Genomic DNA, 23,402 nt, shown 5'->3' with positions numbered 1-23,402 from the left:
TTCACAGCTTATCGAATCGAGTAATGGATGATTCAAAAACGAAACCACTAATTTCTCAAATTGGATTCTTATCAAATCGGGCCCTTATCAAAACCCAAACCCTTGATCCAAGTCTAGTTATTGGATCAAAATGGGAAAGATTTTGTGTCTGATTCAATTCATGGACAGCCCTAGTTTGCATATTCAAGTTTAGTTTCCAAGTTAATATAACCTAAATAATATGCCCACCACCATAACCAAAATATTTATAATAATTACTCCTGCAAGGATGTTACTACAAAAAGAAACCAAATCATATATATACATATAGGGACGGTTCAGCAACCCCAAAGTTTGCCAAATTTGGTGCCAAACATTTTTCAAAATATGGGTTAGAAGCTTTGGAATGAACTGATTTTTTGTGAGGATGATCTCTATAATGAGGAGATCATCCTCACCAAAAATCAGCCTATGCCAAAACTTCTAACCGCATCAAAAGTGATTTACAAAAATTGGACGGTCCACCATTCTTCAACTTGTAAACTAGGCTTAGAAGTTTCAAAATGAGCTGATTTTTTGTGAGGATGATCTCTTCACCGTAGAGATCATCCTCACAAAAAATCAACCCATTCCAAAACTTCTAACCCCTCAAAAGTGATTTACAAAAAATGTTTGGCACCAAACTTGGCAAACTTTAGGGCTGCCAAACCGCTCCCATATATATATATATATATATAAAATAATAAAACCCCGAGGGGGTGGCTCGATGGCAAATTTGGATCCATAAGCAGTGAGTCTATAGGTTGTGAGTTTGATACCCAGTATGAGCAGTATCTCCTTGGGGCCACCCACAAGGGTGCACCCTCAGTTACCCGCTGCGTGTGATGTGTGGGTGTTGCATGTGCCCGGGGGAGGGACCCATGTGCCTTGGCTCCAGCCCTGGCTCATCTGGTCCCCCTAGTCGAGCGTAAGTTCGGACACCCCCATTATCAATATGTGTATATATAATAATAATAATAACAAAAGAAGTGAACTACAAGAAAGAAACACTATATCAAATATTAATTGATTTCCAACTCTTGACTTTGTCCTAGACTCAATAGATTGTGACTAAGAAAAGGGGGGGCCATAAATAACCCACCAAAGAAATGGAAAAAAAATTAAATTAAATTAAATTTCTCCTGATAAAATCCCAAACCAAACAACAAAATGGCAGGAATGCTTGCAAGCAACTCGTGAAGGCATTGAACACATACCATGCCACATCAAAAAACAAAAACAAAAAAATTGTCTTTATGGTGTTGCATACGTGCAACACTCTCATGGCATACCTTGCAAACCTTGCTGAAAAAAGGCACCAAAGAGGTAGCCAAAAGGTACAATGGCAGCAAGAGCAGATTTTTGCGAGTAAACACTGTTCAGCCTGTTGAATTGAGTGAGAGGTTTTTGGTGAGAGCGATAAGAGGTGTCTTGGGATCATAAGTTTTCTTGGCCCTGAGTGACGCGTCCTCTCCTATCCTCACTCCTTCCAGATGCTCCTATACAACTCTACATTAGGTTCATGAAAAAAAAAACCAAACGAGAATGCGAAGGCACATTGATGTCAACTCGAGGATTTAATGGCTAAGTGAGATGGACCCATAACCATTCTATCACTATACTAACAGTGAGGGGATCCACATCAGTTTCAAGCTCTTCAATCATGAGTCAGAATTTATATACTAAACTTGCAAATACATATGATATTCATAGCCAGCATCACATCATGGGTCGGAGTCCAGAAAGGGCCAATATGGGCAGAAGGGGCACTTGAGAGCCCAAAAAGAAGGGTAGTAGCTGAGTGAAAGCCAACATAGAGTCCTGGCTACTTGGGAGCATAATCAAAAAAAAAAAAAAAGTTTTTTAACATAACTTTTGTGGGCCCCCGTTGTTAAGTTTGTGGCCTTACGCTTGTTTGTGATTTGGTTCACGGATACTGGTAATTTGGAATTTGATGATAGTGTCTTGATGTTATGATTGTTAATTTTTTCAAGAGTGTTATTTTTCTTTAAAGATGTGTTGATAGTTTACATGTGTGGAAATATGTTATCATGCATTTACGTTCATTAGTTTTAAATGATAAAACAATACATCTAGACCTAAATAAGTGAAAACCTAAATAATTATAAAATTTTCATAAAAACACTAGGCTTGATTTGCATCCTGCATTAACTACTAATACTTATTATGTTTACTAATCAAAAAAATAAAAACTACTGATTATGGTTGATTTATGATTAGTTGGTAACTTGTTATATTTGGTTGATGAAGACTTGATTTATGATGAATTATCCTTATCTATGAATTTATGAATTTTTGAGTTTTATTTACTTCTTGTGATCTTATTTTTATGATAAGCATTTAATAATAAGTTTAATATTGAAAAACTTATTAAATGGATATTTTATCTTTTCTCAAATTTTAATATTTTAATATTTTTTATTTTTTATCTTTTTTTTTTTCCAAAGTTCTCCCTTGCTATTTTAAACTCATACTCCGACTTGGGGCTATAGTTGGGAACAAAAAATGAAGGGTAGCAGTGAAAGTTGTCAGAGTCCTGGGGAAAGGGCTACTTGGGTACCTGAGTGAAAGCAACCACAGAGCGGACCATAGTAGATGTCGCTTACAGAAAAGTGTGTTACAACCCCAAAAGACGAGGGCTTGACTTCTGCACCCTTGCCACAATCTCAAAGATCTCGGTTAATATCAACCAAGTTCATGGGGCAAGTGATATGAGAAGATTTAAGTCCCCTTCTTTCGGATCAGACGAAAGTTCCCTCAATTGTTACAGTGTATCGGAAGGATTATACTTTTCAAGATGTATTTTATAAACATTAACAGATAATTTAGAAAACCCACAAAGCACCTTTTCTTTTAACTGTGTCATGTGTGTATATATATATATATGTAGAGAGAGGGGGTGGGGAGTGGAGGGGAGAGAATATTATTGAGAAAAGTTTTTCGTATTTACCCCAAATTCATTGTTTGTGTGAGTATCTACTTGTGAAGATGCAGTCTTACGGTTCCTGGCCTGAAGCAACTTCTCCCGATTTTCGTAAAAGTTCAAATCATCCAACATCGAAGTTTTTCCTGGATAATTCTTGAAAATGCTCAGCATTTCCGAACCTTGTTTAAATCCAATCTGCAGAAAACAATAATAATATTCAATAGCAATAATAGAGCACCCACTAATAGACCTCATTCTAGATCAAAATCTTTCTCAATGAATTAAAAATGATCCAATTACTTATGGGTAGCGATCAAGGGCAAACTTTTTAGCAAACTTTTTGGCAAAACATTTTTCAAAACATAGGTTAGAGGTTTTGGAATGGGCTGATTTTTGGTGAGGATGATCTCTACAGTGAGGAGATCATCCTCACCAAAAATCAGCCCATTCCAAAACTTCTAACCCCATCAAAAACAGTTTACAAAAAACGGACGGTCCACGATTTTTTAGCTTGTAAATATGGGTTAGAAGTTTTGAAATGGGCTGATTTTTGGTGAGGATGATCTCCTCACCGTAGAGATCATCCTCACCAAAAATCAGCCCATTCCAAAACCTCTAACTCATGTTTTGAAAAATGTTTTGCCAAAAAGTTTGCCAAAAAGTTGGCCATTGAACGCCCCCCATTACTTATATAGAGTCCCGAAAAAGACCAGAGATTTTGAGCTTGGTAGATTATCAACAGTTACACATGATGTTTCTTTTAGAAAAGCTCTTAAAATGATTCTAATGTTTTCTGGTGAGCACAATCGAAAAGCTGAGTTATTATTAAAAAATGCTAGGAAGTATACCTCTTGAGTATCTCTGCTATTGGTCACAGGCTTGTTATCGTTGTTTTCGAGTGTGATGTGCCGCAATTGGCCACTAGGGATGTCTTTAATTATGTGCCATTGCACTGGGAAGAACCCATTCCACTTGTCGTGATGCCAGAAGTCCATATCCTTCTTGAAATCAACCGGCCCAATCATCTCAGCTAGGCCCACAAACTGCCCACTTCCATTTACCTGAAAGTATTAGCAGTAACTGATTATTTGATCGACCGATATAATATTGGAACGATGTACAAAGAAATAACACAAAAGCAACAATATAACATATTTTCCTTTAATTGTGTCAATAACCCAACATGGTTCCACACACACTGCCCATCACCTAAAGACAATCCAAGAGGGGCACAAGACAAATTTTGCGGACAAAGCTCATGGATGGAGCCCAATTGTTGACAGAGAGACTAAGAGATGGGGAGGGATATTTTCTCCGACGACAAACCAAAGCAATTAGTCTGAATAGAGATGCAAGGAACTCGAAAGTCCAAGGATGGTAATCATAAAAATTATTATGTATTTTTTGGATGAGTGGAAATTAGAACAAACTATGTCAACGATATTTTTGTAAGGACGAACATAATCAAAAAGGGGGCTTTGGGGTATAGCCACCTCCCTTGCAATCCCACCAAATTAAAGTTTGTGCACTAATATCCTTCAACTGGTTTCAGGAATGGACAAGTATAAGACGATTAACTGAAAAGACATTCAGACTTAATGACTACAAAATTATATTGATACTTCCACAAGTTTCATGTATTACATGTAACATAGGAAACCTACATTTTTTCTTCCGTGGTTAGAATGGTTGTTCTTTCAAAAATAAAAATCATAGTTCTCAGGAGAGGAAAGAAGAACAATTGAAGTTCATGAATAGAGCATATACGCTCTAGGAAGAGTGGATAATTCTCAGAAATTATCTCAATACTTCCACATGTTATAGGTAACATAGGAAACCTACTTTTTTTCACTTACAAGTTTAAGATGAGGGTATTTAGGTTATTTAATTTTAGTGCAGAAAAGAAGAACAAGGTCAATTGGGCATGTAAACAGTTTGGAAACACACAAGTATCTCGTATATTTACAAAAATGTGGAGAGGTTTCCAAATCGGACAATATAGGGAAGGGGGGCCAACAAGGTCAAAGGAGATGTCATCAGTTTGAAAATTTAGGATATCTAAAATAGCCACTAAAATTTGTGTGCGTGTGTGTGTGGGTGGGTGGGTGGGTGGGTGGGGGGGTGTTCAAGATCAAATTGGGCATGTCATCATCAGGTTTGAAAGAAAAGGGGTGTGTCAAATATTCACCATAAAACTGAGGGGGGTCTAAGGTCAAAATGGGCATGTTATCATTTTGAAACCACAGGTGGTGTCTCAAATAAACACCAAAGGATAGAGGGGTACTAAAAAATTCCCAAAAAGCTGGGGGGGGGGGGGGGGGGGGGGCAACTGCCCCTCCTCTCCCTCCCTTAGCTCCGCCCCTAGCCAGATGGGGACCAAGCCCAAGAAAAAACCATTGGGTCCGACCTTGTGAGTCAGACTTGTGTCCGATATGGTGTCAGACCTAAATAATTTTTTTGTTAAGTACTTGGGTCTTAAATCGAGTAGCCATTGATCCTTAAATATTTTAGTCGAAGGTTTGGACATTTTAGGGTGTCTACAACTACCGATCTTTGCAGGTGTTTGCAGTGAACTGCAAAGAATTGACGAGGCCCTTAGTTGTCCAAATAAAAAAGAATGAAATGCTTCATCAATTTTACTCAACCTAATGAGACTTTGGACACTGCTACTAATGGTTGTAGAAATTTGATATTCCCAAGCTTTGAGTCTGACTGGGAGTAGATCAGGTTGGGTTCATGACTCCCCCTAGCATTAAGCTAATCCGGGATACCTATAAATGTTGTGTTTTGTATAAGGAAGGGGGATGGTGCTATTGGTCTCATTGGATGGTGTTCACTACATCGGACAAAGTCTAACACACAGGGTTGAACCCAATGGAATTTTGTTTTGGGTTTGGTCCCCACATGCCACTTGGCCTTTTGTTGGAGAATTTGTTACAACCTTTCCACTTGGCTTTCTCCAATGCGCTTATACCCAACAAATCAAAATGTCTTTAAGGTAAATTTATCACCCTCCCCTTCCTTTATTTTAATTACCAAGTCAACCATACATAAGCTAAGATCTTACCTTTTTACCCCTTCTTTATAAAAGAAATACTTCAATAAATCATTGCTTTCTTATGCAAATAAAAAGGAATCTTAGACTCGTTTTAGAAATAATTAATTGCCCTCTTTGCCCCAAAAAGTGCTCTAGAGAATTCCTAATGGGAATTTAGCACCCTAAACTTAAGTTGCTAAAAGTACACGGGAAGCAAATTACCATTAAAACCTTTTTTATTAGAACAAATTCATGCCACTGCAAAAGTATTTCTTGAAAATATTAACACTTGTAATCCTGGTTTAAAATATCGTTTCGTTTCGGAATTTCAACATTCCAAGACGAAACAAGTATAGAATCGAAACTTTACAAGTTTCGTTTGATTTTTCTTGAAAAAGTGAGATCCAGACCATTTTTACCGAGAGAAAGAAAGAAGTACTTGGATCGTCGGCATCGCACAAGAATCAGCCATCGAAGTTCAGGTTAGTTCAATCCTTCTTCTCTCTCTCTCTCTCTCTCTCTCTCTCTCTCTCTCTCTCGAAAATGAAGGTTCCCTGGTTTCATATTTTGAGAAAACCCGCTCTAGTTTATTATTTTGAGAACCATTGGACTTGTCAAAGGGATAACATTCCCTTGACCTCAGTCTTCTCTTAAAGAGTAAAGACTTAATGATTTATCCACTTTCTCCTTCATATTTTTTAAATATTTGAGATACCCATCTTTTTAAAGAATAAAAATACCCCCCTGACTTCGGTCTTTTCTAAAATACTTCTTTCTATATCAATATTAATGTTTCGGAATTTTTCAGTAAAATTTTGACAATGTTTCGGTATCGTTTCAATTTTTGAAAAAATCAAAACAATAGAACAAAACAAGATTTTAAACCACGCTTGTAATGCATGGACATTCCTATCCTCAAAAGACTTTTCTAGAAATCTTGAGGGCAATTTACTATTCTATCCTTTGATCATCTTAATTGGTAAGAGACATCGAATGGTAAATTACCATCAAGACCCCATTGATGGAAGGTAATTGGATTCCATACTCTTGGTAAATACAACTTATTATGTGTGGTCATTATATCCAAAGAGCCTCCAAGAAATCTATAAATAGACGAGGGGTCTCAAGGCTTCAAAGAACCAATTTAGCCCAGAAATTATGTCCAAATCTTATCTCATCTCCTTTCTCATCCTTTTAAACATTCTCTCAAAATACTTGAAGAAAAAGAAAACATTTGAAAAAGAATAGCTCAAAAGAGGAAATCAAGGTAGTGTAAATTGTAATCTATGCACTTTTCTAAGAATTTCTCCTTCTAACCCTCTCTTTTGTTTTGGTAACTTAGAAGCCTTATGTTCAAACCCCCCCCCCCCAACTTCATCCAAATCAACTGATCAAGCCTTGCTTGGGGAAGGCCTCCAATAATGGACCTAGAAGAGGATGGAGCGGGGGTATCCTAGATATAGAACCCATGTTATTGTTAAATTCACGCATAAATGGCAAAATGAACAGCTAAAAGATGAATCTTCTATGAGACTATCTACTCTTTTACCATTGCCATATTATTTTTTTCAAGATCATCCATATCTCATTCTCTTACATTTCCACCACTTCACATCTCTCACATTAATGGAACTATGTTGCTAAAAATAGTGGATAGATCAAAAAGTTGGGCTAACTTGAGACAGACGACTCTGAGAAAAGCTTTTAAGTTGATTCCAATTGGAAAAAAAACCCTCTTAAGTCAACTTTATGAGCATTAAAGGGCAAAGTAATTTTTGGAGTAGTTTAAGAATTATAGCCTCAAGAAGAGGCATGTATTTGTGCCGACAGAAAGTCGGGGACAACAGTTTTCCAATGTTATAATTAACAAACCAAGACTCGAGATGGGTTGATGTTTTATTAGAACCAGCTTGAAGTTTAGTTCATTCCTATAAATAAAAACTCCGATTGGAGTTAATTTACTAATGATTTGAAAAGGATTTCTACCAAAACATCAAAATTCCAGATTGCTGAAATTTCTAGCCATTTAGGTTCAAGCATGTCATATATTGCATTTGCATCAAAAAGTATTTTCTAACTGCTTCCCATTCATGGTTAACTCAAAACAAACTTGCTCAAAGGCTTCCCATACCAATGGGATTGAAAATTGATTTAGTTCTTTCATAGAACCTACATTTGTCCATACTATACTTCGTACATACCATGTCAAGTTTTTAAAGTCTTTCAAAATGACCAAGTTCCTAGGTAACCATCACAATGATGGAGAGAGTGGGATACTTAACACCTTCCTCACACTTCAACCAAATCCCTTAATTAAATCCAATGTATTAAAAGGCTTAAGCCTTAAGGCGAGGCACAACCACCGTGCCTCAAGGCCTTCAAAATTATTTGAGGCTTAAGTCTTGAGGCTCACCGAGGCTTAAGCCTCAATCTTGCCTCAAAAGGACTAAACCGAACCTCCATTTTCTTACCTTTTATTCTGGGTTCTCTTATTTTATTTTACCTATTTACCCCTCATAATCAGTGTTTTAAAGTTCCCAAGGTGAACTTGAGGTGTTTTGGGTTCTTGAGGTGAAGCGTAAGCCTCAAGGCATACGCCTCAATAAATTTACAAAAAGAAAAAAATCCTTGAAAATATATAAGAATCATAATATATTCATAAAATAAAATATATAAAAATTATATTAATGAAAAAGATCAAAAATATAAGACCTTTAACTATCGAATTTTATAATTTACATTTATGGTTTATAGTCCGAGTTTCTATCATTGTCAATGTCATTGTTAAAAGGCTTAAAAGCTAACAAGTAAACTCATAAAAACTATGATTCATAAATTGTAATAGATATTACTTAAACAATATACAACTTAAGACAATTAACAAACAAAAAATTGATAAGTTAAAAAAATTTATTAAACAAAAAACAAAAAAGAAAAACAAATAATAATTAGATGGCAACACTGTAATAATGTAGCATTATCAGTAAACTACATTTTAAGTTTTTTAATAAAATAACAAGAAGCAATGAAGTTTTATATTCTATAGACTAGATCGTAAATAAGACAACTAAAAATCATCTTCATCATCATCACTAGTAGGTCCTCCAAAAAATCATCATGATATATAACTCCTATACATCTCAATACTTCTTCTCTATCATCTTCAAATAAACAGTAAAATTTTGATTTAATTCTTTTATTTGATCAAAATCTTCGAAAAAAACTTGTAGGAAGTGATGGAATCGAAATCAAATAAGTACTGACTATTAAAAGTACAATGGAGAAATCTTTGTGTAGGAGAAAATATGGTTTGAAAATGATTTTAAGATTTATCTCTAAATCTTGTGTTTCTTGACCTAAAAACACCTCAACTTAAGAGATTTTGTAAATAGATAACATTATGAGGAGTAAATAGGTAAAATAAAGTAAGAGAAACCAAAACAAAATAAAAAAAACTAGAGGTTTGGTTCAATTTTTTTTAGGTAAAATTGAGGCTTAAGCCTCAAATAATTTTGAAAAGGATTAAGCCTTGAGACACGGTAGTTGTGCCTCGCATTAAGGCTTAAGCTTTTAATACATTTTTCATAATGTTATTTATTTACTAAAACATCTTAAATTGAGTATTTTTAGGTCAAGAAATACAAGATTTAAAGAGAAATCTTAAAATCTCTCTTAAACCCTATTTTCTCCCTACACAAAGATTTCTTGAGACACGATGGTTGTGCCTCGCATTAAGGCTTAAGCTTTTAATACATTTTTCATAATGTTATTTATTTACTAAAACATCTTAAATTGAGGTATTTTTAGGTCAAGAAATACAAGATTTAAAGAGAAATCTTAAAATCTCTCTTAAACCCTATTTTCTCCCTACGCAAAGATTTGTTCATTGTGCTTTTAATAGTCAGTAGTCATTTGATTTTAATTCCATCAATTCCAACAAGTTTCTTACAGAAATTTAGATCAAATAAAAGCATCAAATCAAAATTTTACTTGGTATTTGAGGATGATAGAGGCAGAACAGGGAGATGCTAGAGGAATCATATATCATGATGACTCTTTGGAGGACCCTAGTAGTGATTATGATGGAGATGATTTTTAGTTATTTAGGATCTAGTCTTATAGGATTTAAAAGTTCATTACTACTTGTTATTTTGTTAAAAACTTAAAATATAGTCTACTTATGATGCAGTGTTCCTATTTAATGTTTTATTTGTTGTTTGATATTTGTTTACTTGTTTTTCAAGTTTGTTCTTTACTTCTTCGAAGTTGTATATTGTTTTAGTATCTATTATGATTTATGAATCATAGTTTTTATCAGTCGACTTCTTAGCTTTAGAGTTTTTTAGCCTTTTAACAACGACATTAACAATGAAAGAAACTCGGACTATCGATCGCAAATGTAAATTACAAAATTCACTAGCTAAATGACTTAAATTTTTGTTCTTTTTCATTTATATATATATTTTTTTAATTTTTATGAATTTATTATGGTTCTTTTATATTTTTCGGGATATTTTTTCTTTTTCTAAATTTGTTGAGGCTTAAGCCTCACCTCAAAACCCAAAACGCCTCAAGTATGCCTTGGGAACTTTAAAACATTGTTCAAATCTCTATGGTTTAATGGGTCACTTTCTTTATAAATAAATAAAAATATTTTCAAAAGAAATTTTTGTTTTGGGTAGCCATTTTCTTGTTAATCAAAAGATTTCATTAAAATAACAAGGTCATGCAAGATGATCAACCAAGCTAAATAGATACAACGAGACTACCTAGGTTCAATGCAACACACCCTCTCCAATTGCATATGAAATCTTCACAAAAATACACCCCTAAACTCCTTAAAGACTTTCAACTAGAAGAAAACAAAACTCAATATTGAGATAAAAATGGAATGAGAGTCACTAGCTTTGCCTTCAAAAATACAATTGTTCATTTCCTTCCAAAGCCCCCAGCAAATTGTGATATGATACTCCACAACAGTCCCTTGGCCCTAGAAAATGAGTAGCTAGACACTGGACAAGACTTGAAACAAATTCCAAGCGGATCCCAAAAGATAGTCCACCACACCTACATCCCAAAAAACCACCCCCAAATCTCTGAAAGCTACTCTATAATGAAGAAGAATATAATCCATTGATTCCCGATCTCTTAAGATAGAAAAAAAGCAACAATAGGCGCCAGGGGCGGAACCAAGATTTTTTTGTAGTGGGGGCAAACTATAGTTAATGGTACACCTAAAGAGCTTGAAGATGAATACTTTTGGGGAGAAATACAAAGGTTTTTGTTAGAAGTTATAGAAAATGATATTTAGGTCATTTCCAATTAGTCTATGAGAGAAGACTAAGTCAAGAAGCAATTTCATCTTCAAAAAATTGTGGCGGGGGGGTGGGGGTAAATAAGGCATGTAATTAGTTGAAAATAGCGTATCTCAAAGTTCTGTGGGGGGCAAGTGCCCCCCACTGCCTCCTTACTAGCTTTGCCCCTGATTGGAAGCTCTATGAAAACCGAAGTCCCAAGAGGTACCACTGTCATCCAAGATTCTAAAACTCAAAACAAGAAGGCCCTTTTTTGAAAAAACTAGGTACAAGTCCGGGAACTCCTCCATGAATCCTCCCGAAAACAACACCTTGTTACCTTTACTCACTCTGAACCGATTCTGCGCCTTAAATAAAAGTAACACCTACAAGATTCATTTTGAAACCTTACACCCATAAGCAACCTGGGCTAAACCGTTATCCCGTCCAAAATGATGGGACCCAAACTTTGCTATTATAACTCTCCTCCACAAACTATCCACACCGAGCCCAAAGCGCCAAAGTTATTTGTGTTGAGTGTTGTGTTATCCGCTTATGCTCTCGAGTGTCACATACTCATGTATCTTGCCTTAGTTCAACCTGTGACCCTCTTATATTCATAGTTGTGCCTTCCCCATCAAATCGATCTTTTGGGATAAATGGTTGTCAACATGGTATCAAAGCACTAGGTTCATATAGGTCACAGGTTCGAGTCTCCTCGAGGGAATTTTCCACCCTTATGGGTGAAGGGGAGTGTTGTTTTACCTGTCTCCGCTCCCAAGTGTCACGTGCTCACATATCGTGCCCTAGTTCGACCTGTGACCATCTTATATTCATTGTTGCGCCTTCCCCATTAGATCAGTCTTTTGGGGTAAATGGTTGTCCACAAGGGCAGATTCACCAAGCCTAGGCTTCTAACCCCCGTTATTCTTGGCCTTACAAATGCACTTCCAACTTACACGATGAAGTTTTTGTCTCCATTCCTTGTCATGCCACAGGAAATCACGAAAGAGCTTCTCGAACTTCCTTTCCACCCTTTTTGGCATCAAGAACAAAGATAAATAGTACACTAGGATGCTAGCGAGCACGTCTTAAACAAAGTCAGCTTGCCTCCTTTTGATAAATAAATGGTGTGCCAGAATGCCAGCTTCCGATTAACCTTCTCCAACACAAGATCCCAGATTGTCAATCTCCTATACGGAGTCCCCAAATGAAGTCCCAAAAAAACTCATGAATGGTGGCGAATCACAAATGGGAACCAATATGTAAGCTAGAGGGCTAAATTAGTGCAACTCTATAACATGATGGTCATCATGACCATCATCCATTAGCATTAACATACATATAATAAAATACTTTGTTTATAATGCATGTGCATTAAAAGGTAATAGTAATATTAGTTCACTAAACTTCGTAGTTTAGTTTACCAAAGCATTAATCATAGCTTCGTGTAAGGCATCTCAGTATCTTTGCGTTTCAAAATGTGTTGAGATCTTTCCATAGTAATTTACTATTTGTTCTGATGATAAATCCCATTATGTCAGCTTAGATTTACATTTAATTATCGTGACATTCTATACCATTCTTGTATTAGCATCCTCTAGGTTTTGGTTGTGTCGGGCACCATGGGAAGCTATTAAACCCAACTGACAAAGGCTCAGCTCTTTGCAGTTATAAATTGTTGAGTGTATATCTTCCTCCACCCTCAGGTGTGTCATACCCCGCTTAAGCCCCATGACCATGTTATATCCATAGTTCTCCCCCTCTCCAACAAATCAGTCTTTTGGAGTAGTTGATTGGTTAACATGGTATCAAAGCGCTAGGTTAATATAGGTCATGGGTTCTAGTCTTTACACCCTAATGGGTGAGGGGGAGTGTTGAGTGTATATTTTCCTCCACTCTCGGGTATGTCATACCCCATTTAAGCCCCGCAGACCTCTTATATTGATAGTTCTCCCCCTCTCCAACAGATCGGTCTTTTGGAGTAGTTGGTTGGTTAACATAAATTAAGATAGAACCATGGTATAATACAAATTTCAGATATGAATTAGAAAATCCACCGAACTACTAAACTACACAAACAACAATCAAGAACAAAAGATCCATATCACAACTAAGGGTTAACTTTATACTCACAGAGAAGAAGAGAAAGATAGGAGACTTTGTGCCTGTCTCGCCATGTCTTGTCTCTGAATCATGAAATATTGCATCCAGCTTCCTATTACCATTCGGAGTACTTGACCAAACATCATACTTAATGCTCCTATGAATGTTATCTTCACTGTAGGACTTTATTATAAAGAATTTTGCATTTTCATATTTGGTCTGGAAATCTTGTAGGTTATAGCGATCCCTTTGGACTGTGAGTCCCAAATGATCCTGCTCGACCAATGATTTCAAAGGAGTGCTCTCTTTGTGGGCTCTGGGACCACGATTTAGCTCACTTGAGGTATCAAACTCACCATTCCTATTAAACTTCTCTCTCAACTTAAATCTGTTGTTGCCGGCCCAGGTGTGACCATTTGGTCTGTAACTCATGTGACTATTGTGAGGGAACAATCCTTGTCCTTGGTTAGCAAATGAAGAGAACTTTCCCATGGGGTAGCACCCTTTCACAAGCCCAGATGATTGAAAATCAGACACCAAGTGTGGCACCTGAAAGAAAACATGCGCATATGACTAAAACAATTGGGGGAAATATGAAATCAAAAATTCATTTTGTTGGCAAAAATATATAAATATATATTTTTTCAACTTCCTTTAACATTACATGCCTTCTAAGAAAATCTCAAATCATTGTCATCAAAACTTTATCCCAAAGATTTGGGGTCAACTAAAAAGATCTCAAATATTAGTTCAATCCATATTTCCATTTAGTTCCCTTTAAATTTCCATCATTCCAGGGAATTTTCAATATTTTCAGATGGTCAACACATTTAAATTTTTTGAAGAAGACAGAAATAAATATTGGTCTACAACCAGTTTCTTTGTGATGGGGTGATCCCCCTAACCCTAAGCACTGTATGAGAAAAATTAGATTGAGCAGAGTTTCCCTTAAAAGGTGTTTAAACATTATAACTCAGTATGTGAAGATAAGAGAGGTTTGATATGCTGTCCAATTATGCCAATCGCCAACTTGGCTGTTTCAGCTTAGCTAAATTAGCATTTTGTTCCTCATTTTGGGTACAGGTAGACTATATAGGAGTTGGGCTAAAGACTGGTTTCTTATTATTCAACCAAATTGACTCGGAAATCTTCCTAGTCATTTTGTCTCAAAAGTTGACCTTTCACAAATAAACCAAAATATCAAACTGAAGGCACTTTGAGAGTAGTCAATGTAATAAATGTATAACAGAATCCTATAAAAAGGAATCCTCAAAGACATTTTGCACAAGGAAAGTTTATTAATCCGAACAAAACCATAAATTAGAGAAATAAGCTTCATTTCCGTCATGAAATATCAGAGAAACAGCAAAAGAATGAACACAAAATAATAGATAAACAAACAGCAAAACTTTTCTCGATTTCACCTTCAACAAGAACTTCAAGAGAAAGCTCTTTCTTTCCAAAACAAAACTTGAAGAATAAGATAGCAATTCGATTCTACACAGTGACTCATGTGAGAACATTGAAAAATAAATATCATTCTTACGTTATTAAGGTTACCTCAAATTTTTAAGTACCTTGCCAAAGGGTTTCAGAGGTTGTGTTTGATGGGATGTTTTGGAGAAGTTAGATGAAGCTGTAGATTGAAATGACTTTGAATCTAAAGGTAGCTCAAAAACTTTGGCATCAATATTGACCTTCGTCTTTACAGAATCCAAGCCTTTTGATTTCAATGAAGAAGCCAAAGCTGGGGCAGAATCACTAGGCTTTGGACCTGCACGTACAGAAGCATTTCCAACTGGTGTCGAATTCCACGAAGAACCATAGGAAATGGGTTGCTGAAGATATCCTGATGAAGAAAAGTATGGTTGCTGACCAACACACTGCCCATCAGCACCCATCAAATTTCCTGTAGCGTATGGGTTAAAGCCAGGCACATAGTACACAAGAGAGCCATTATCTGATTGAATACCCTGGAGAAAGCATCACCACCACACTTTAAAATTTCAGGACTAATATGGCCGGTTGTAGCCATGGTTTAAAATCTCATTTCAGTTTTTTGAAAAATCGAAACGATACCGAAAACAAGCATGAAACAATGCAAAACATTCCCAAAACATATAATATATTAAATTAATGTTTTTAAAGAAGTCTTACACATAAGATTATGGTGAAGGGCCATGTGATCAGTTCATAGACATGGGGTATCTCCAATATTTACCAAAGCATAAGGATTTTTGGCTAAATAACCCAGTCTTTCGTAGAAGACCAAGGTCAAGGGCATGTAATCGTCTCTGACTCTATGTCGAAACTTTGTTTCATAAATGAAAAAAAAAATGGAAGAAGAAGAAATCAAAGATCCAAGTCTCAAATTTTGGATGTTTCATTTTTGGGAGTGTTTTGCCTCAGTAAGTTGAAAAGTGGGAACGTTTCATACGAAACATACTAAAACGGAAAGAAATTTTAAAACTTGGTTGTAGCAGCATGTTGTATTAAATGAATGACAAGAACAACTGTGGACAAAATATGAGGATAGAAAAAACTTCGAAAATCTTATATATCACCTGTGCAAGCTAGTAGCCAATAGTTTCAAATAGGAAACTAGTACAAATCAGGTTATTAGCAAAGTTTACGAATAAACTCACTGAATATGGTATCTCGGACCCGTCTCCTGTATAAAAATATCCATGGTCGTTCCATTCAGGATAGGCCCCATCATAACCTGCAAAACCTTTGAACAAATGCCTTAGCCCCTGAATATCTAGAAATGGAGAAAACTAAGTATTGTTGTAACAACTAACCCGGGTAATAGTAACCGTAACAGCTAGTAGGAGGATAGCAAAAACCTTGCTCTGTGGTTGGGTCTTGATGAGACTCATCTTTCATGCTCTGTGTAGCATCCCTTGACGAGAAAATGGAAGAAGTTGAATCAGATGGACTGCCATCTTTACCAGAAATCTGAGAAAAATAAAAAATTAAAAGATTATTACTGCAACACAAGGAATGTGATAATAATAAGGTGAAAAGAGTTGCATTGAAGGTAATATTTAAGAGTAGTAATCCATTAACATGTGTAGAGATGAATTGGTCAAGATCTAGACACCCTCCACGAAAGCCAAAATGTCAAATTCAAATATGTTATCTAGATTAAGAAAGTTAGCAAGGCAAACAAAGGCGAGGAGATCGAGAGGCCTATCAACATACAAAAAAAAAAACACAAAAACAAAAACTCGGCTATGAATTACAAACCGAATCCCATATAAAAAGAAAATCTTAAAAAAAAAACATCCCCTTAAACTCTTTAAAATATATATCCCATAATTATGATTAAAACCTCTCACAATGAATACTCCTTCCTTTTGAAAATATTTTGACGTCTCTTTCTTTCCAAATCCTGCAATGAATAGTATAGGAAGTAATGGACCTCATAATCCTTTCTTTCAGATGTAAATGCATGATTTTCCAACTCTGAATTGCTAACTCCACATGAAAGTCTTCCATCCAAGACAAGCCCAGGATGCCAACATGAGATTTTAAATGACGAAATAAAGTTGGAAAACTTTTATGAAACATGAACCAGGGAAAGGAAGTGAGCCCAAATTTCTCTCGCAAAGCTGCAATGAATTAAGAGATGATTGACCGACTTGCTATTCGCTTGACATGAAGACAAAAAAATTGGAAGATGCTAGTACAAATTCACAAGAGATTCATAGAAAGACTTGAAAGAGATTTTTTTTACATTCCGATTCACCCTTTGGTCCTCCTTCCTAGAGAACACAGGAAAGAAAAATATTATATCAATGAGAGAAGCCACTGTATGAACCTATCAATCATTAAAATTCCTTTTGAAACCAAAATCCCAAGAAAACTCATTCCAAGTCCAAACCCTGACATCCTTGATAGGGAGTCTCTTTTTGGAGGATATTGCGAAAAAATGAGAAAATTGACTTTTAAAATATGATAATCCACACCATTTGTCCTTCTAGAAATGAAATATAAATTCCCAACCCTTAAGGCTACCCTATTGCGAAAAGGAGGGAAAATTTTGGCAATCCCTTTCAACACACCACAACTATAAGAAAATCACAACTTCTCACTTTCCCAAGCAACCCATTAGATACTAAAGATTGGAAACTAATCCCAACCCAAAAAATTTGTTTTTTCGCATATTGGTGCACAAACCCGGATATTGATTTGAAACAGATTAAAAGTCCACCTAATTATCGAATCTACTCCATATGAGACATTTAAGAAAGCATGGGTATCATCTGTAAATTGCAAATGCAAAACCAATGGACCCCAGCTATTGAACACAAATCCTAATAACTCTCTTATGGCCACCCCTCTCATCAATTTATCTAAGGCATTGGCTACAATGAACAAAAGAGTTGGTGGTGTTAGACACCAATTGCCAAAAACTTGATACATCCATATATGTAGTTAGAGATTGAGAAATAGACCTATGTTTAGAAATATGATAACAAACAAATACATTAAAATTATATAACCAGTATATGAATAATAGCTTACAACAAAATATTTAAATAAAAGGCATAAAATTTAATTGTAGAAAGGATTTCTCCCAAAATAACTTAACCTTTCCCATCTCTCCCTCAATCCCCATCCCTCCCATTGGCCATTGCATTTTTCTTTTTAGTTAAGGGAAAGGACATTTCCCTTCCTTTCCATATTATACTTACAACTTGCACCCCAAAAATCACAAACAACAAAGGCAAAGCAACAAGAATTGTCCATAGATGCCTCCATGGGTGGTTTTTTTTATTTAGGTAAGTAGCGAAAGCATTTCGTTGTCAATAAAATATATATTTTTTTTTTTGATAAATATAAGCTTATATTAAAAAACGGAGCGAGAAGAGGAGGCTGAGATAGCCCCCCAAACAAATATAAAATATATTAGAACAAATGAGGGAGAGAATTCCCAATATAGGCAAAATGGTGGAGGAAACCAAACACATGATAGATGGGTATCAACATTTCTAATCCATTACGTACCACATTGTTTTCAGTTGAATTAGTGAAAGAAGCCGATTTCAATCCTGTGTCCAATTCCTCCTTGGCTGCATAAATATTGTTAAGAGAAAAATATGTATGATCTCTCACTAAGCAGAAAAGGGAATAAGATAAAGCCAAAGGTCTACAGTGATGATAAGGAAATATAGAACCAGGTTTAGTTAAATTTGTTGTCCCATGTGAAAGGAGCATGACATGTCGAACAAATTTGACTTTGTTGATCGGCTAGATTTATGTTGAATAACTAAAGAATGATTCATTGATATTAATCCAATCATAATTTTCAATGTTTGTTTCTTCGTACAAAAACAAAACATTCACAACCTTACTCACTCTTTAGATTTTCTATATCTAGCCCTCAGGAGATAGTGTAATAATCTAAGGGCTACTATGTTACAGCAACAGCAGCAAGTTGAAGTGCCAACTTAGCTAAGTGGTAAGATGTGTGGAGTGTTATTCTCATGTCTTAGGTTCAAAATCCCTTCAACCCAACTTCATTTGCTAACCACTAACCATATACCTATAAAAAAAAACTATGTTACAGCAACTTAGACTTCTATACATGATAATATCTTGACAAGCAAATCAATGGACAAGCTCTTGGAAAAAAATCGAGCATCCCCAACCAATCCATTGGAATTGCCCACCTAAGCAGAGCCAATAGATTCACATGAGCGGTTATAAATCGCTTTAACAATGGAAGTTAAAGTTGCCATGGTCATCCCCTTTACATGGTATACATAAGTTCTCAAGCATAACAAAACAATGACTATTATCACACTATTTTGTAACCATTATGTCATTCTAAAAGTACTCTCTACTTCAAAAAACCTAATGTATTGGATTTAATTGTAAGTAATGAAAAAAACGAAGGAGAAGTGTCCAACTTGTGACATGTACATAGGTGACGTACCGTCAAAATCCAAACAGATCCTTGTATTATTTTGTATTCAATCCCTCCTTTAAAAATTCCAATTCATCATTTGAATCCTAAAATCAATGTAACTTTCAAACATGAAGAAGAGAATTGGATGATCCCTAATCTATGAGCATCTAAGCAACATCTATGTTTAAAAAGCCAAGATCACTAAAATATAATTTTCCCAACTCTATCCTTTTTTGGCTTAGCTTGGGGCTTTAGTGAATCATAGTGGTTCTATTGCAAATGAGTTTCTATATGGATTCGTCCAACTTCCAAAAGGGGTCGAGACACCATGTCACATCAAAAAAATTATAAATTCAGTTTTCAATCGATTAATAGTGTCTCGACAAGATAATTTCTATCAAAAATCAATAATAAACAAATGAATATAATATGTATAGGTGAAGAATTAGAATTGAAGGATACATTTCTCGAGATTCTTTCCGTCAGCCATTACTGTTATCGAAGAATCCAAGAACAGCCCAAAGTACGATTCAAGCACGAGAAACAAGCCTTACTGCCCCTACCAAGAAGACACACCTGTGAAAAATAGATGAATCATGCACATTCTTAGTAAAATGATAGTGACTAGCTGAAATGTCAATAAAATAAACGTATTTATCCACAATATTACTACCCCTGATTTTGGTTAATTTTACTAAAAATTCCCTTTGTACTCACTCATGATCATATTATTATTTAGGGCAATTTTGTAATTTAAAAAGATCGCGCCTTAAATTGCCTAAATTTACAATACTACCATCATAATATCTATTTCCAATTTGAGGGCTCACCAAAAAATCAACCCAACTTAATGATCTTAACCACTCAACAAATTAAATCAAAGTGGTCGCCCACATGGGGCCCAGTGATTCTACGGTCCAGATTGATTAACATACAAATTTTTTTAGCCATATGAAGGGTTTATTCACCTAAAATAAAGACTTTTTCCAGGTTACCAAGGGAATCAGTTTCTCTTCTCTCAAAAACACAGAGAAAAAGTGGAAAACTGAAAGAAAATAACATGTTGCCTAGGTAACCTGTGTTCTCTTCCCACATATCACCATCTGATTGGTTCGCTGGACATGGTGTTGGATATTAGAATTTTCCAAACAAAAATTATTTCTAATAATTGACCTTTCCACAATTTTTCAAAGATTCTAATTGTATTAGCCTTAGATTATAACAATTATTATCCCTGACCGTAAAAACTGTTATTATGACTACCAGGCGCAAGTTAGAACACAGCACTAAGAATTGAACGAAATAGGCTTGGCGCACACTACGCATAGCCAGTATTCTAGAACCATCACCTACAACGCTACGACAACAACTACAAGTTGACCTCCAACGAAAGGAACAGAGAGAACAAGATTCCTTCAGAAAGCGATTCGATGAATCGATTCCTAAAAATAATAAACCAGACAGAAAAAAAATAAAACAGGAAACAAACATATTTTTGCGACAAAAAACAACGGGAAAAAAGCGTTTATTGAGAAAAAGCAATTTCACAAAGCGATTCGATTCCTAAAAATAATAAAATAGACGAAAAATTAAAAAAGAGACGAACCTGTTTTTTTCCTGAAAGAGAGAGAGACAAAGAAAAGCGCTTATAGAGAAAAGAGATTTTTCGAATAAGAGCGCTTCCTCTGTTCCAATCAAAGCCAAAATAGTGTTTCCGCTATATGAGGAAGTCACTAGAAAGTTAATCGAAGAAGTAAGGCCTGTTTGGACGCACCGCGGAAAAAAATACGTAATTGAAAAACTGTTTTTTTCCGGTAGAAATGAACCAAGTTGTGACTGTTTAGTATGTTTGATCAAATTAACGAAGCTTTTACTTAGTTGAACCACAAGTTTTAACAGAAACAATACACCACAGAGTAAATATGGCTTTGATAATCATAAAAAAACAGGTTTTAGATTAGAAGACTTGCTTTGAGACACAAACAAACAGAACATAGTGATTTTAGTAAAATAAAAATCAAGATCTCACTGATCTTTATGAAACTCCATTAAAAATCCGTTCTCAGAGAGAAGAAAGAGAAAGAGAAGAGAAAATGACCTAAAATCGCTTTTCGAGCTCTCGAAACAGCTTCAGATCTGCAAAAATGCGCATAAACCTCTTTAGATCGGCTCCTTTGGCGATTCTGGCACGAGAGAGAAAGAGAGGGAGAGAGGAGCGTGTGAGAGAAAAAGGAGATGGAGCAACCAATACTAAACCCTTGATTTGGATCTAACGGTTTATATCTTATCGTACTTATAAAACAACGTGTGTGGAACGTTGGATTAAAAGATGCCTCGCAATCATGCAAATGGGTATCGGCGGTAAATAGCATATATTCAAAAAGAATCAAAATAAATGAGTTAAAATCTGCTAGAGAATAGAGACTTCGAACACAAAAATCTTTGTATGAACCCTCCGTGAAGTGCCACGTGGCGCACACGTTTTTTGATCCATTGACTCATGAACATTTGGTATACCTCTTGATCAACTAACACCCCCATAATCATCTTGATTGGTGATCTTTCCCCACAAGATTTGAGAGGTTGTCATGGTAATTCTGGCCAGTCCATTATGAAATGATGATGATGATAAGGATGATGAGGACTACTTGATCACCAATCAAACTATTTTTGTGTGTTGATCCATCACGAAGTGGCACAAGTTATCACGATCGAAAATATTTATCATGTAGCAAATTAAACTAGTGGTATTGAAGTTTTATGTTTTGATTAGGCTTGCCAATCGATTCAATCCAAATGGATTAATGTTCAATCTTGAACAAGGTTGAATTCAAATGAGGGGGACAATAGCGACACTCGCCCCCACAATAATTTTTACAAACAGTATGTAAGGTTTTTATGCTATTGTTGTAGACACCTCAATTTGAACGGGCCACTACTCGAAAGGGTCCAAAAATACCGATTTTCCAAATAAATGGGCCGACGGGCCTTAAGGGCCCAAGTCATTGAAAAGTGACATTTTTACCAAACCGAGACCCCTAAGACCTCGCAATGGTCTAGAAGGCCCACCAAAAGGACTCGGCCTATCCTACGCTTTCCCAATATTCACCACACCATTCCCAAAATCGAAAATAATGAATTCTCAATAAAATTTACCGACGGGCCTTAAAAAGTCCGATTTGCCAACACGTGGTATCTTTGATCAAACCAATGATTTCAAAAATCACAAAAAAATAAATAAAATTAAAAAATGAGACTTAGGACGCCTACCAAACCTATCCCTTCACTGCTCCATCTCCGAATTCGAAAAAAAACCTAAGCCCACCTAAGGCCCATAAACCCTCAATTCTTCAAAATCTATATTCCTCATCTTAACCTTAACCTAAACCTAATCCCACACCACCTAAAATCTAAAATCAACCTACACCCTCAAAATCCATTCCAAAATAATCTTTAACCAATCCCTAAAATCGAAAACCATTTATAAAACCCAAGCTCAACACTACAAAGCCTACAAATCATTAATCATATCCAATTCATTATCCAACCTACAACCCTAACCCATAAACCACAACCCACATCAACCAATCACTCTTTTATCATCAAAAAATGACACATGTCATCACCCCATCTCACCTCCCTCACCCAATTACCTACCCCATTAATTTTCTTTAAACCTCATCTACCCACACATCAACCCATCACCTTTTCTCTAAAAAAGTCTAATCTACCCACACCCTGACCTATACCTCCTCTAATCTACCCACATCAACCTATCACATTTTCTCTAAAAAAATTAATCTACCCACACCCCTAACCTATACCTCCCCTTAATCTACTCTCATCATTCCCTACAAAACCCACATCTACAACCTAAACCTACACCCATCCTCTCAAGTCAAACACTCAACCTCTCCCATCAACCCATCTCAACCCTTCATCTCCACCCACTTTGACACATGACATCATCTTCCACACCCTCCCAAAATATCATCAACCACCTTCTTACACAACCTTTCTTTTAATTAAAATCTCATCTCCTCAACTCACTTCACCAATTAATTACTCTCTTATACAATCTCA

General features: G+C 35.8%; 1 protein-coding gene across 2 annotated transcripts; it reads right to left on the bottom strand.

The window, feature by feature from the left end:
* Window positions 1–1,008: 1,008 nt before the first annotated feature.
* On the bottom strand, window positions 1,009–21,658 carry LOC147404323 (YTH domain-containing protein ECT4-like). 2 transcript variants are annotated; one of them, XM_086440208.1, is made up of 11 exons: window positions 21,418–21,658; window positions 20,926–21,079; window positions 19,782–19,895; window positions 18,416–18,480; window positions 16,204–16,360; window positions 16,048–16,124; window positions 14,980–15,375; window positions 13,433–13,951; window positions 3,814–4,026; window positions 2,990–3,160; window positions 1,009–1,517 (listed from the first exon to the last, which is right to left on the bottom strand). In XM_086440208.1, the coding sequence occupies exons 3-11, from the start codon at window positions 19,807–19,809 to the stop codon at window positions 1,398–1,400; spliced, it is 1,746 nt and encodes a 581-aa protein (XP_086296334.1). In that variant the 5' UTR covers window positions 19,810–19,895; window positions 20,926–21,079; window positions 21,418–21,658; the 3' UTR covers window positions 1,009–1,397. The 2 variants fall into 2 exon arrangements, with proteins under 2 accessions (XP_086296334.1, XP_086296333.1); XM_086440207.1 differs by lacking the exon at window positions 20,926–21,079.
* Window positions 21,659–23,402: the final 1,744 nt, after the last annotated feature.

This window comes from Akebia trifoliata, chromosome 4 (genome assembly GCF_017979445.1).
Source record: "Akebia trifoliata isolate Shusen 1 chromosome 4, ASM1797944v1, whole genome shotgun sequence".
NCBI lineage: Eukaryota > Viridiplantae > Streptophyta > Magnoliopsida > Ranunculales > Lardizabalaceae > Akebia > Akebia trifoliata.
This window is presented reverse-complemented; position numbering and strand designations above follow the sequence as displayed.